We start from the raw sequence: 15081 nt of genomic DNA, 5'->3' as shown, positions 1-15081 counted from the left end.
CTATTCGAACTTCCCAAAGACAAATGCAGTCAACGTCCGGTTGAAAGTGACCCCTTCAGATTTTCAATATGCTTCACCTCATTACACTCTCGTATTGCGGCAAAGCTGCCTTTCAAGCTCCGTTACGGTCGAACTTAGCCAAGAGACAAAGGCCAATTGGAAGTGGTCCGTAGATTTTCAATATGCTTCACCTCATCACACCCCTGTATTGCGGCAAAGCTGCCTTTCAAGCTCTGTTACGGTCGAACTTGGGCAAGAGACGTCTGATTGGAAGTGGTCCCTAGATTTTCAATATGCTTCACCTCCTCACTCCCCCGTATTGCGGCAAAGCTGCCTTTCAAAGTCCGTTACGGTCGAACTTAGCCAAGAGACAGTCAACGTCCGTTTGAAAGTGGTCCCTAGATTTTCAATATGCTTCACCTCCTCACACCCCCGTATTGCGGCAAAGCTGCCTTTCAAGCTCCGCTATGGTCGCAAATGTATTAACTCAAGAAAACGCTGGTTCCAATATGGAGATGAAAGATGTGGCAGAGTTGGGGGCTCAATTAATGCGGTTTTGGACCTGAAATTTGGGCAGGAAGTCCGAAAAATCGGACGCCGAAGCTTTTTAGCATCCAAAATTTCAGATGTTCTTGTATATCGACGTCTACGAGGCAGATTTGGAACTCCGGACTTGAAGGGAGCACACCCTTCTCCGCCACATCAGTTGGGCTTCCACAGAAGTTGAAAGAGTAGGAGGGGCTGAGGAAATGGCATCTCTGCCTATCACGTGTAAAGTGTTGTCGGCAACACTTTGGTTGCACCAAATCATGTACATAGATACAATTCGGCCTTTACATTGCCTCACCCTTGATAAGAAAGACAACTATGCAATATGACCCCACCAGCGCTTCATCAACCTAGCGAAAAGAAACACTTTCATGTTGCTATCTCACAAGAACATACTCAGAGATTCTCTGCAACTTTTTCTGTAATTTCACTTCGAATTATTCGAAAAATGTTTGAGAAATATTCGAAAATTATTCGAAATTATTCGATTCGATTCGCACTCAATCTTTATTATTCGAATTCGCTTCGCACCCAAAATTTTGCTATTCGCACAGATCTAATATTTTGATTTTTTTTTATGTTTACCTTGTGCAGAGTAGCATTGATGATTTTATGAATTTTTTTCTTTTTGTTACATTTTCATTTCTTTTGATAACTTTTTAATAATATTCAAAATAAATTAGTTGTTTGAAATTAATACTGTTGCAAAGGCCAATTCTTCTTCTATCATTTGATACCCTACACTTTTGCATCATTCAATTTATGTGGCAGAAAAAAATATTTCGTGGACTACCCAAAAACAACCTATTTTTCCGCAGTCATGAAAGTGTTAGAAACCCCTGCTCCTAGAGGCTGCTCTTTTTCTCATGCCTCACCTATATTGTGGATTTCCTACAAGCATTGCATAGTGTACGCAATTCTGCCTCCCTCCTGGGGCAGCAGCATCCAGCCTCAGAAGGAAGGACATTACAGAAAACTTAAGAACCTTTTCATAAGTAATAGAGAAATAGAAAAACGAAATTAATTATGCCTCACCGTGCAGCCCGTGGTTTTTGGAACACTTCATGAAGCAGTGACATCAGCCCTTGGTGCATGTCCTTTTGGCCCACATTAACAGTGTTCACATCTGTTAGTGTCAGCTGCTTCTTTCGGCCATGGATGAACTGCAGAGGATATTGTTATAAGTTCAAGCAGAGAGCCTCACACCATGTGCACCTATGCATAGCAAGAAATATTTCACAAAGGACAGATGCCAAGTGTTGACGCTAACTTGAGGGTTAAATAGCCTCCACTTTACCTGGAGTGTGGAGAGGCAGGAACGTACATCGTTTCCTGCCTTCTCACACAGCGCAGCCACAGCTGTCTGCTCCCCTTTCATCCGTTCCCTCCGCATCACCTGCAAATACACAATACCAGGTTTTACAAACTCCAGCCTTCTCTACCTAGCAATGCTTTGTGCGAGAAAAAGATGAGACATGAAAAAGCTGAATTCACTGTTTAGCCACTAAGATACTGTGTGGTTACAAGCATGCCTGCAGTGGGCTGAAAACCTCATCTTTAGGTTTATTAGCTACCATAACCATGTACCTGTTGAAAAAGTTAGATGAACAGACAGTATGATCTTAAGTAAGTCGCAATGTGATGTAGAGAATGCATAAAATGCTTTACATTGCACCAGCCAAGGCTCAACCCTGTTACAACTCTTCTTAGATGGATGTTTAAGGACCAAGCACACTAGGTTATTCAAAGTCGGCTCACGGATTGCAACAGTTGTAAAATTTCCTGGAGCAAAACTAAACCGGAATAAAATCAAAGAGCCTTGAACCAGAACTTTAACCAAACTAAATTATTCATTTTATTGTATGTGTGAACGCCACCCCTGTTATAAAAAGCATTTGTCTCAATTCGGGCAACCGACTTGCACAACTTTTACACAAAGCATCTTGTTAGCCATAGTAGTTAAAACAGACCGGTACCTCAAACAGGCCAGTACCTCATACATTTATATAGAACTGAACTTTCGTTACATTGATTCTGAAATGGCATGCGATCATGACATAATATTTGAGCAGAATGAAGAAACAGCATATACAGTCAACTGCCGATTTTTCGGACGCCCGATTTTCCGGACATGCTCGAAAATTCAGACACTTTCGCGGCACTTTCACCAGCCCCATAGACTTCAATGTATTAGAACGTCCAGGGTTTCGGACGCTGAAGCTATTCCACGTCCGATTTTTCGGACTTTCTGGCCAAATTGCAGGTCCGAAATGCATTATTTGAAGCCCCCACCTCTGCCGCGTCTATCATCTCGTAGGTTCGAACCAGCGCTTTCGCGAGTCAATCTGTTTGAGACAGTAGCAGAGTCCGAAAGTCGGCTTTGCCGCAATGCCGAAGCGTTATGGGGTGAAGCAGACCAGAAATTCAAAGGGGCCGCTATCGAGGCGCCGTGCGGCGATGTTACAGATAAGCAGCGGAAATGCACGAAGGCGTGATGGCAGCAGCTGGCGAAAGCGCCAGTACGGTTTAATCGTTCACAACTGTTACGATAAGCATCTTCAGTTAACTGCTCGGTAGTGCATGTGGCCTAGCGCAGTTGCATGCGTACTGCACACATTTAATAGGCGAGAACCCAAATGTGCCGCACCGCCACTCCTGCTGCCTCTTTGTGCGAGACCGCTAAGTGCGCCACATAGACGCGTTGCCTTCGTGAACGAAACCAGCTCGCCATTGCCGCGCCCGTGTGCGGTCAGGAACTAAGTGCGCATCACGAACCCTTTCATGATAAATGCGTGTGTACAATACAGCAACAGTAAAGTGACGGCGTCAGCTTAGTTGGCGATGTGCTGCACACAACTAGAAACGATCGGCTTGACACGGCAGCAAATGCTGCGTATCGGCGGCGATTCAGCGATCTGTGCGCGCATGTTTACATGCACACACGCATCGGGGAAAGCCGGACGAGTCGTCCGCTCTTCCGCCACAGTCTTTGTGTTCTGTGTCATCGTTTACAAACGCTTCATGCGAGATAGCCGTAATCTATTCCGCGCTTTGCTGTTATCAGCGGCGCTCATCACGAGATGCAAAAGTGGCGGTTGGCACGTACGTACTAGTTAAGCGGGGTTCGCAGCAGGTACCGAATGTATTTGCGAGAGCCTGGGCGCGCACCAAAATGCCTGATAATTGTACTGGGAGGTATTAAAGCTATTTCGGACGTGGCTGTGGCGATTTGACCACTTGAGCAGAATAAAAAAGCATGAACTTGTTCTTTCGGACTGCCCGATTTTTCGGACGATTTCGCGGTCCCTAGGGAGTCCGAAAAATCGGCAGTTGACTGTACAACAAACTTTTGGTAATTCAACTCAGGTTACTTCGATTTTTTGGTTAATTCAATCATGATCAAAGGTCTTGGCTGGTACCTCATACATTTATATAGCACTGAACTTTCATTACCGTATTTACTCGAATCTAGGCCGGCCCCGATTCTAAGCCAACCCCCGAAATTCGCAAGGCCAGAAGAAAAAGAAACCTAATCACTGTACTCGAATGTAAGCCCCCCCCCCCCCTGTTCGCACATCGTTTGTTCGAAAAAAAAAAAAAAAAACATCTGCTTAGATTTGAATAAATATGGTATATTGATTCTGAAATTAGCCTCTGTTGGATAATTCCAACTTGGCCTCTCATTTCACATGTATCCCACATCTCAGACGCATTGTAATGGTCAACGTCACACATTACGGCAATAAGGAAACCATGAATGCATCGAGCACACGTATTCTGCCGTTAAAGAACCATTCTCAACCTGCGAAACGAAGATTTTTGGCAAGAATAGAAGCTCACAATTAATTATTACATCATTTATCCGTTTTTAATGTGCAATGTTATTCTCAAGAAAATTCGTCCAAGACTTCATAGGACGACACAATCTGATGTGACACCGGAACTACATTCGTAGTCAGAGCCGGCCTGGCCAGTGTCACCACCATTGTTATCACAATACCGTGACCCCGATGGATGGCGAGTTCCCACAGCATAACAATGATGACACACCACTTTCAGTCTTAAAGGGGCCCTGCAACACTTTTTCAGCATTGTCAGAAAACGCTGCCGATTGGTAGTCAAGGCTCCTAAGAACACGCGAGCCAAACATTATAGCGCAGCACACGGCCTGGAATTTATAATTCATTTTCAATGTCAGCTAGAAATCGTTCCCTCTTCTTTCTACAAATGATGCCATATACCCAAATCGCCAGCCATTGGCTGATTTGAGCATCGTGAGCTGCAGTTACTGAGGCCACCACGTGCCCGCGCGCGCACGCTCCCAATCAAACTGAAAGTAAGCCGCGCGTTCGCAGAAAAAAAGTGCTCAAGGTCATGATGCGTGCGTGACGTAACATCTTTCCCCCGTGCCATCCCTCTCTGCTTAGCTTCAAAACATGAAGAAGTTTGATGGTTTATTCTTTTTCTTACTGCCAGAATCAGAGATATGCTGGTTTTCTTGCTAAAATACCGGGTGCAGGCTCGATTTCAAGGTAGTTTCAGCACTCCAACACATCATGAAGTAAATTTTTTTTCTTTGGATCCATAAAATGTGGGTGCACGTTTGATTTGTAGTGTGTTACAATCGGATCAAATATTGCCAGATGAGTGAAAGGTGTGTTTTGTTGTTTTTTCTGCTTCTTGCTTGATTCAACCCACCAGGTAAGTCAACCATTTCCGTCGGACCCTTATGTGAATATTAAAACAGTGAATACTTCTCATTTCGGACTAGCTTTTTTCAACGTTTGAGTCATTTACAAGAAAGAAATCTGTAACATACAAGCCAGAGCATCTCACTTGTTTAGGATTAGCTTTTCTCTGCCACTTTGCATAAAGAGGGAATGCAATTTTGTCAATACCTCTAACAGCCGAGTACACAAGCGACTCTTCTGGGTGGATGGGAAGTGCAGCATCAATGCAACTTGCCGCAACGGCCGGAGGGCTGGAACATACCTGCATAAAAATGAAGATTTAGTTAATGTACTTATACACCACATCAATCGTGTTGAAACACTTCGCAAGAAACCAGATTAAGACGGCGGGAAGATAGCACAACACAACTGATGAATGCTTCTCTTCCTTAAGTATTTGTTTTAGCAGTAAATTTTTCTACATGACTCAACAAAGAATTGCTCAGTTCACCCTTTTTATTCACCGTTTGAAGCCTGGGCCTTTGGTTCCTCCAGAATGTTTTGCATGTAAACACAACATCCCGTGTGACCTTAAAGTGTATCTTCACCTTTAGTGCAACTGAGCACACAAGGAGGGACAACACGACATCAGTGCTGACTTAAAGCTGCAAGTTTGTTGCTCACAAATCACAAGCATTCCGGTGAGAAAATCCATCATCTCCGCCCATCATTCTTAAAGGGACACTAAAGGCAAATGTTAAGCCGACGTTGATTGTTGAAATAGCGTTCCGTAAACCTCGTGGTGCTTGTTTCGTACCAAGGAAATACTTAATTTGAATGAAAATCACATTTTAGTGGCCCACACAGTGTTAGCGCACTTCAAATCGTGTGCCTGAAAAGGCCTCCTGATGTAGCATTTGCCTTGCCCAACGTTGCCCGCCTTTACTGCATAGCAACCAATACTGTGGTTTCTGCTCTGAAGGGCACATTACACAACATCGCATGGACACGGCATTTTGTTGAAGTTTCCATTAGAGTGACTTTGCAAGGTGAGCATGCAAGGCACAGTGAGCATGCAAGGCACACACAGCAGTCTTTGATAACGAAACTACCACTGAGACGTGACTGTGCGAGCGGAGCACAGCCCTGCGAAAACGAAACTTTCGCACAACTCGCGCTGTTCTCCACTGTAACGTCAAGTTCTTTTTTCCATGAATCAAACATAAATGCATAAGTAGCATTTTATTACATCTTGCAATGGCTGGAATGTTCTTCTTTTTATCATAAGTTGCTTGATTACTAGTGATAATTTGTACTCGGGACTCTTGACGTCATCGGGCTTGTTCCAAAACATCCCACTGGTGGCGCATATAGTGTCCTACATTTACCTTAATTTCTCTATTACTAGAGCACTGCAGGGGCGTAGGCAGAAATTTTTTTCGGGGGGGGCACCTCCTTGATCTGTAGTGGGGACGAGCAGGCAGATAAGGTCGAGTGTCATTTTCTGCTCTGTATGCTATGGCAAAAAAAAATTTCGGGGGGGGGGGGCACGGGCCCGGTGTGCCCTAACGTGGCTACGCCCCTGGAGCACTGCCATTGATAATATTGACATTTTAGATGTTCTCAAACATTGACCTTTCACTCTGACATAAATTTTTATTTGCCTTTAGTGTCCCTTTAAAGCAGCAAGAACACTGCAATGTTTGTCAACTATTTAATTCACTTGTGAAAAAAAAAAGTCTATTATAACTAAGTAGAAAGTATTTGAGACTGTCAAAGAACTTAGCCAGCATCACTACTTTACCTAAAGCCCAGTATAGAGGCCAAGTATGGACATAATAAATCTGCAAAGTTAGTAGTGGCACCAGAGAAATTAATATATATTGAGAGAATAAAACTAGAATGATTTCTCCTGCCAGAGAACATGAGTGATGAGCATGAGGGCAAACATAAAGAAAAATACCATCGGCCAAGTCAAGTGCAATTAAAGGCACAAAGATAATCCATGCACAATAACAGCACTGTTTTATCTGTCCAAAGATCTTCAGCACATGATGCGGAGCGTCACAAGAAAACCATCCTATCACCCAAAGACACAGGCTCTCAGAAGGGCCAAATTATCTCGCTGCACCCCCAGTCCCCAACCTCTTTCCTGCCACCAGGAGTCTTTGTCTTGGACAACAACAGCTCCAGCCCCTCTGCTGGCACCTTCGGGCAACGATCAAGGTGCACTGCTGGCACACCTATATGCTAAAGAACCCAAATGACCATTTACAGCATCATTCTCATGGGAACTGCACCAACCTCATTTGGGAGTGGTCATGTGTGCATGTGTACATAAGCATGTGCACATGCACACATGCAGCATGTGTATTCGAATAGGCATGTGTGCATGACCTGTTCTAACCCCAGTAGTGGTTCTTAATGCAACATTCTTGTCGCCAGCACTTATCGGATAAATTGCAAAATAGTTTTCTGATTACTTACAATACATGTTAAAAATATTCATAAACACATGAATAGGAATGGGCAAATAGTGAATTTGAGGTTCGAAGCGAATTCGACGCGAATAGTGATTTGGTCGAATAATTTCGAATCGAATAGTTTGAATAGTATTTACCGCATATTATTAAGAAAAATTAGCATTTTTGTCATGACCCTTGCACAATATTTTTAAGGATTGGAACTAGGTATGCGTGAATGTCACTTTCTTGGTTTGAAATGAAGCAGCCTTGAATAGTATCAAGATTTGAATAGCAGTAGGGTGAAAGTTATCAGTGGACGTTACAATTTAAAAATTACTATACTTAGCGCTTATAAGCCCATATAACACGCTTTTAAACTTAAAAAAAATATGTACATTTAACCTTGAAGTGTGGCTTCGTGGCAGTGCACATTTCTCCTGGATGGGTTGTTTCACGGCACAGCAACCAGGCGCTGCAGTGAAGCCACCTTTACAGGAGATTATGTGCGGTCAAATGTATTCGTTCATTTCAAATACTTCGAAATTGCGAATAATCTAAATTCGTATTGAAGAAAATTCGAATACTGTAATATTCGTTCGAATATTCGAAACGCCCGAATATTCGCCCATCCCTACACATGAATAAACATGTTTGTAACAAGTGGCTGAGCAACTGCTCACCTGATCTTTTGATTTCTTGAGCAGAAATAAAACTCGCCATACATGCCTATTATTCCACATTTTACTTCACTGCTAAGGAAAATGAAGTAACTTGATTAAATAAAATCACGATTATACGTGGATGCAATGTTACTAGAACAAACTCAGTTTAAAAGCTCCGCCGGAGAGGCTGTCCGCGTGGCGGTTGTGAGAACTAGCGGCGCTGCAGTCACGTCTAGCTCCCGCGGCTGGCGCTTGTTGTGATCTGCGCCGCCGATGTACGAGCGCACGTGGGTTACAGCGTCGTCTGCGCTTTGTTAGCTCGTCATTATTGCGACTGTTCTTGACCAGGCTTAGCGTCTTGTACGAAGACACGTGCATGATGTACGAAGCGTAACGAGGGCGAACAGATTCACAGTGCGGTATGCTGACTTGCTTTGCGCCGGGCTGCAAGAGCGGCTACCGCAACGACGACTCCGCTTCATGACACTTCTTCGGACCTCCAAAAGGTCCTACGCCATTCAAGCTTCGCATCGCAAAGATAGAAAGCTTACTGCAAAATGCAAGGTCTGTGACGTTCATTTTGAGAGTGACGACATTGTAAAGCACTATCGTCGTGTCGTTGCGGGACAAGAAGTTTTGATCCCACGTGGAAAGTGGGAACTCGCGCCCGGTGCCGTGCCGCGCTTGTTCCCAGCACTTCCACACCAGATTTCAAAGCCAAAATGTTCGGGGTTTAGGCGCAAATCCCCCTTCCCAAAACGCACGGCGTCCCGCGAAAGCCCAGTGCCCAGTTTGGAGGAGCCGCCAGAAATAGAACAGCAAAACGAAAGGCAGGCGATTACCTATATACGCTACCGAGACTGAGAGTTGCATCACACTGACATTCGATCAGCTGTCAGCTGTCGCTATGCCTTCAAAGCAGTAGATTTTCGAGAGATTTTACGACGAGGTATCGAACAAGATGTGCGGAATATTTTTACACTCGCCGGCTCGGGAACGGGCTGCTCAGCGCAAAAATTTGACATGGTACACAAAAAAAAAAAGACGAGGACCAGCGCTGGTCCTCGTCTTTTCTATGTGTGCTGTGTCAAATTTTTTGCGCTGAGCAGTTTAATAATGGAATACCAACTAGCCCAATCCCACACTTTGCTTCGGGAACGGAGACTTACTTGTGCAAAAGATAGTTGTAGTTGACGAGCAGTTTAACTGCGTAGTGAACAGCTACAGCACGAAACGCAAACCGCTGTCGTACAGTGTAAGAAGGGCTGCGGCATGGAACATCTGCTCGGTGAAGTTGAAAAACTGAAGTTGAATACTGACGACTCTTCTAGCGACAGAGTATGCGCGAATAACTGCTCGGTGCTCACAGCACGGCCGATCTGTTCGAATTGTTTAAGGCACCGTAGAATGATGCGACGTAGAAAGATGAGACACCGAAAATACAACAATCCGCTGAAAAAATTCCTCAGAGACGACATCTATTCGACGTAATCGCACACTGAGATTTCATTTACCGAGTTCTCGTAAAATTTTCCGATTTTGGGTCAGTATCCCTTTAACCGTCGCGAAAACGTGTCTTGCAAACATTGCAAAGCATTGGTGATTACAGAAAGGTTTCTTGAAGGGCCAGTTGGTACATGATGCTGAGGGGAACAGCGCAAAAAACGGGACGGAGAAACGTGTCGTGTGCTCAATCTTTCTTCGTCCCGTTTTTTGTGCTGTTCCCCTCAGCATTGGTGATGTTTTTCGAGAAAGTTTTTTTCAATAAATTGTAGAAACATGAGTACGGTTCTTTAGAACGTTTCTGTATCTCGAGTAAGTACGCTTCTTTGTACACTATAAAGGCTTTCACAAACGTGTTGGGTTGTTCTTGGTCTAGATAAGACGGCAGCTGCTAAAATTGTGGTGGTAGTTCTAAAAATTACGCTGAAAACCCTCATTCGCTTAGAAACTCCTAGGCTTGGAAGTTAAGCGCAATGTAGACAGCTCAAATATGGTCGCAGGGTCGTGATGTCGACGAAGGCAGCAGTCAGCAGGTCCGAGGTGAAACTATTTATTTGGCCGTACTTGTGGCCGGGAAACTGAAAGTCAAACTACAGCAATACACTGATAGCGGAGAACACAGCGTCGACCGTCGATCAGCTGACAAGCGGTTATGCGCGTTGGCTTTTATACAGGCGCTATCGAACTTTCCAGCGATATCGCTGGTGAAGTTGCCGCGCAGTTGCTCGCGGCAACTGCGCGGCGGACCGCAGCGTGGCAGCAGACGACGCGCCGATAGTGGCGCAAGACGGAACTGCAGCGCCGCTAGTTCTCGCGACCGCCGTTCGGACCACCCTCCTCCGCTGGCGGAGATACGGAGCTTTGAAACTGAGTTTGTTCTAGTAACGTTGGATAGAAAGCACTGAATCACATGTTTATTGAAGTCCAACACTGTTATTTTTGTGCCAGCGATGGCAGTAATGCTGTGCCATTGCTGCAGGTGGTGTTAGCCTGACAGTAACTGCCTGCAATCAGCTATACAGTGCTTCCACTTGAGATTGCTGTTCTCGCCTCACAGAAAGGTGTACATGCCGAGCAATCATAAGCTTGGACACTCCTTGTGCAGATGAGGCCGATGAAGCTTGCACACAAGTCTCATACCACACCTTCAAATATTTGACACATTTGTTGAAGCTCATGACAACACATCTCCCCTTTGCTCTTCCACATTTAAATTAAATACTAGTACTAAACTATCCTCAGCATAAAGTCCCTAGATTTTTCCTTTTTTGCCTAAGTACCGACAACTGCCTCCTCTCCCGACCCTCTCTCATGCGCAGCCGGCATCTGCCGCCATGTTCTTCCGAAAGTGGAAGATTTACAAAGCCACGCACGTCTAAGTACATTAGCCACGCATCTTTCAGCGGAAAATATGCGAACGCAACATGCCTTTCTCCTCCCGCTAGTTCCCCCGTCATTAGTGAGCGAGGGGCGCATTTCACCAGGTGCTGAAAGAGCGTTAGGAATAACATGGCTACCGAAAACAAGCGTTAGCCAATGAGATTCGTCGGTTTCACTTCAATGGTTGTCGGTACTTAGCAAGGAAGAGGAAAAAATCTAGGGACTTTACCTCAGCACTTTCGCAAAGCATTGCTGGAGCAGCTGGCGACAGTCAAGGCCTGTTTGCTCACGATTAAGGCGGAATTCAATGGTGGTGTGCCCGCGGTAGCCCCTGGTGCGCAGGCCGCTCATTGTAGGACGTCTATACCACAACAAGATTAACTGCGCCATTTCAGCTGCAGCAGTAATAAGTACCAAGGAAAATGAGGACAGACATTCTGGTAGGAAACTTGGTGGAGCACATTAAGGAAAAAGGGTTCTGCTGGCCATGCAATGTGCACATGCCAGTCACTGTGGCCTTAGGAGCTTCAAGATATTACCCTATTGTCAAGCTGGCCTGCCGGACATAACTACTGTACCATCACTTATGTGTTGGCAGTGCAGTTTTGCAGCAGCCGCATTTTGACAGAGCAACAATGTAAAAATGCCTGTGTACTTTATTTTGGGTGCCTTTCAAAGAACCCACATGATGAGCTCTCCAGCTTATTTTGTAGCCTTGGTGCTGCTTTAAGATATTTAACCTAATTATTCACTCAATCAATCGTAGATTCCAAGTGATAATGCATCGATATGTTGAACGCCATCAGCCCTCTCACATCTGAGGTGTTGACTGACATTTTCAATGAGCAAATTTTTTCTGCAATCTATTAAGTGGAATCTGATAAGTACTTGAGAAAAACAGAATTGAGTGAAAAGTCAAGTTAACAAAGGAAGTGTCCTTTAAGGTGCTCACAGTTCATTGCAGATACAGATGATAGGTCGAAGAAGCAGGCTTCCATCCTTCTTTTTTTTCTTTCCTGTAGGCTGGCCAGTGCTTTTGATCATGTTGACTAGTACGTTGATAGAAGCCTGGTGCGAGTAAAAAAAAAGGTGCTACATAAATTCAGTGCATATACACAAGCCATAAAAAGCAATACATCCCCCACTGTGCAGCCATCACCATCATTCAATTCACAGTAATCTGGTGCAATGTGCCACAATTACTACCCTGTAAAGCTGTTGCAAAAACAGGCATGTTTTAAAGGCATGTTCTAAAGGCACATGGAGCCATCAAAGATTATCAGTGTGCGGTGAATTTAGAGTGACTACTGCACAATAAGTGCTCGATTCATTGAATTATGCCTTTTTCATGTGACTTTCGGCTCCCTGTGACAGTGTACAGTGCCTTGTGATGCATGCAGAATGATTACATACAAAAAAAGAAAAAGAAAGGTATGCTCTGGTAATGCAGAGGTGACGCATGATGCAGCAGTAATAGAGAATAGAAAAGCTGTGAGCTGTGCTAGTCAGAATGCATTCAATTCAGTAAAAAATATAATGAATGAAGATGCAAAAGGAAAAACACAACACTTAGTTCTGAGAAGCACTATGTCCTATCTGTATTTGCTTCACGCTTTTCTTTAAATGTCAATACGAGTGCCTTTATCACATAGCTGCTAGCCTATCTGTAAATACACCACATGGCTCATGCTGGAACAGCAACAAAAGTAACAATTAGTATCATCACCAGCCAGCCTAGCTTCCTTTGACAAACATAAAGCTCATGTAACATATGCCAAATTCTGCCAAAAGGAAAACCGTTGCATATTGTTATATAGTGATTGCTGAAGCAGGCACAAGCAGGAAAAAAATGAAGATGGCATGGATACCTTGGTACACCAAAAGTAAATGATGATGGGCGTTTGTACTACATGCAGGCACAGAATTTTCTATAAAAGTTACTGGAGAGCACTCTGGTGCTGCAGTCTATACAAATCCATCTAGTGCACATCATTCCTAAGCTGGTGGAACAGCCATACAGGCAGCCTACACAGACACCAATGTCAGACAGGCCCCTAGCCAGGCCCGTAGCCCCCCGCAATTTTGATGGAAGGGAGTGTTTTACCGAAAAAAATGACGAAAATAGGTGTTTTCTCAAATAGTCAAGGCCTTCAGCAAGTGGAATACTATTTATTTTGTACCAAAATACTATTTATTTTGTGTGTTTTATGTACTATCTTAATGTAGTAGATAATTGCACAAACAATGAAGTCTTCGCTGAGGAGATGCTAGCCTGCGTAGACTGTTGCGGGGTGTTGCCTTTACCTGACATGCAGACTTATGTCTGTAATGTTGATAAGCTTTGTATATCTTTATATTTTAGTTTTAATTTTTGCACCGCCATTCTATTGTTATATCAATCCTCCGTAACCAATGCCTCATATTTCTGAATAAACTTTGAACTACATAATGGCTTGTCACAAAAGCCAGTACTAGTATTCACATATAGAGGCCGAGCAGTTAAAAAGAGCATCTCACAGCTGGTGCGCCGTCGATCTCATCAATGACAAGGCAGTTTGGTCGTGGGTCCTGCCCCAAGACGGCTTTCATCTGAGTAGCGGTCTCCAGAGTAGTCTTGAACACATCAGGGCTTCTGTCATCACTGTAAGTCCGCACATGAAAGCATTATTATAAGCCTTAAGCACAACACTGTTACCTTCCCTGCTAGGATGGCATTCCTGTAAACAGTGCCCACACTGCACATCATTTTATCCACCACAGTAGGTATTACTTGCTTTACAGCAGTTGTGCACATTTGAAGTTTACATAATAGTAAATGCAACTGAACTCTCCATTTGTTTTGATCAATTACCTGTAGCATTAAATCATGCTTCAAGAGTTCTCAAATATGTAAATCTTGTTTCCACTAGAGTTTCCCTTTAGTGACAAAAATTCAAACTTCATCAAATTGCAATTCTTGTTTATGGGTTATTCAAGGTGCCAGATCAATAGCAGCTACATAGTTCGACAAGCCTCTAAGCTTCTCAGAGAAACCGCAAAATAGACTCCAAAAGGGCACAATCAAAGAGTTCCTGATAGTGATGCAAAACTATCGATAAATTGACTATCGATACCTTCGATAGTTTTTTTTTTTAAACTATCGATAGTACTACTACAGATAAACTACCGATATAATATTAATGATAGTGCGATCAATAATGCCATCGGTACTTTTACTACTGCTATACTATCGACAGCGCTGTGAATAATTATGCTGTTGTTGGCCGGTGACATCTCCAAAACATTTGCAATACTCAGTTCGTTTAATTTATGAGCAATTTTTTGGTGATAGAAATAAATTATTTCTGCATTAAAATGGCAGAATATGTCCATTCATATTCAAAGGTAACCAGTTACACCTTACAACTAACGAACTTAGTTCTTGATATTTTTATTTTGAAATCACAAAATGCAATACAAATTTGGAGCCACACAGTTCCACCACATGTATTGGCTTCCTTTCCGTTTCAAAGGAACAGTTCAATTTAATTATCATGTGTCAGCCAAGAATTCTGGTGAAGGAACACGAGCATGTAAACTTTTTTGCCGTTCAGCCTGCTCTTCCTGCTCGACCATATACAGTCAAATCTCGTTACAACGAACACCACATTAACGAACATTTCAAATTAACGAACTTTTAAGAAATCCCGTGCCGACTGCTTATAGTTTCAATGTAAAAATATTTCACTACTACGAACTTCAGAATAACGAACATTTCAGAATAACGATCGTTATTTAATTCCCGTGTAATCTTAACAACACCTCAGTACTACGAACTAATATCCCGAAATGCGAGGATTCTTAGATTTCGTG

General features: G+C 43.5%; 1 protein-coding gene across 1 annotated transcript in view; it reads right to left on the bottom strand.

Moving 5' to 3' along the window:
- LOC119393957 (chromosome transmission fidelity protein 18 homolog) overlaps positions 1 to 15081 on the bottom strand; it is an 82303-nt gene that overhangs the window by 42429 nt on the left and 24793 nt on the right. The window contains exons 9-13 of the mRNA XM_037661163.2: positions 13747 to 13870; positions 12182 to 12297; positions 5448 to 5541; positions 1847 to 1945; positions 1585 to 1712 (exon numbers count right to left, since the gene is read on the bottom strand). Coding sequence (XP_037517091.1) covers positions 1585 to 1712; positions 1847 to 1945; positions 5448 to 5541; positions 12182 to 12297; positions 13747 to 13870 — 561 coding nt within the window. The remainder of the gene's footprint in view (positions 1 to 1584; positions 1713 to 1846; positions 1946 to 5447; positions 5542 to 12181; positions 12298 to 13746; positions 13871 to 15081) is intronic.

Source organism: Rhipicephalus sanguineus, chromosome 1 (assembly GCF_013339695.2).
Source record: "Rhipicephalus sanguineus isolate Rsan-2018 chromosome 1, BIME_Rsan_1.4, whole genome shotgun sequence".
In the NCBI taxonomy this organism is placed as follows: Eukaryota; Metazoa; Arthropoda; class Arachnida; order Ixodida; family Ixodidae; genus Rhipicephalus; species Rhipicephalus sanguineus.
The sequence above is the reverse complement of the archived record's forward strand: the minus strand, read 5'-3'. Positions and strand labels throughout refer to the sequence as shown.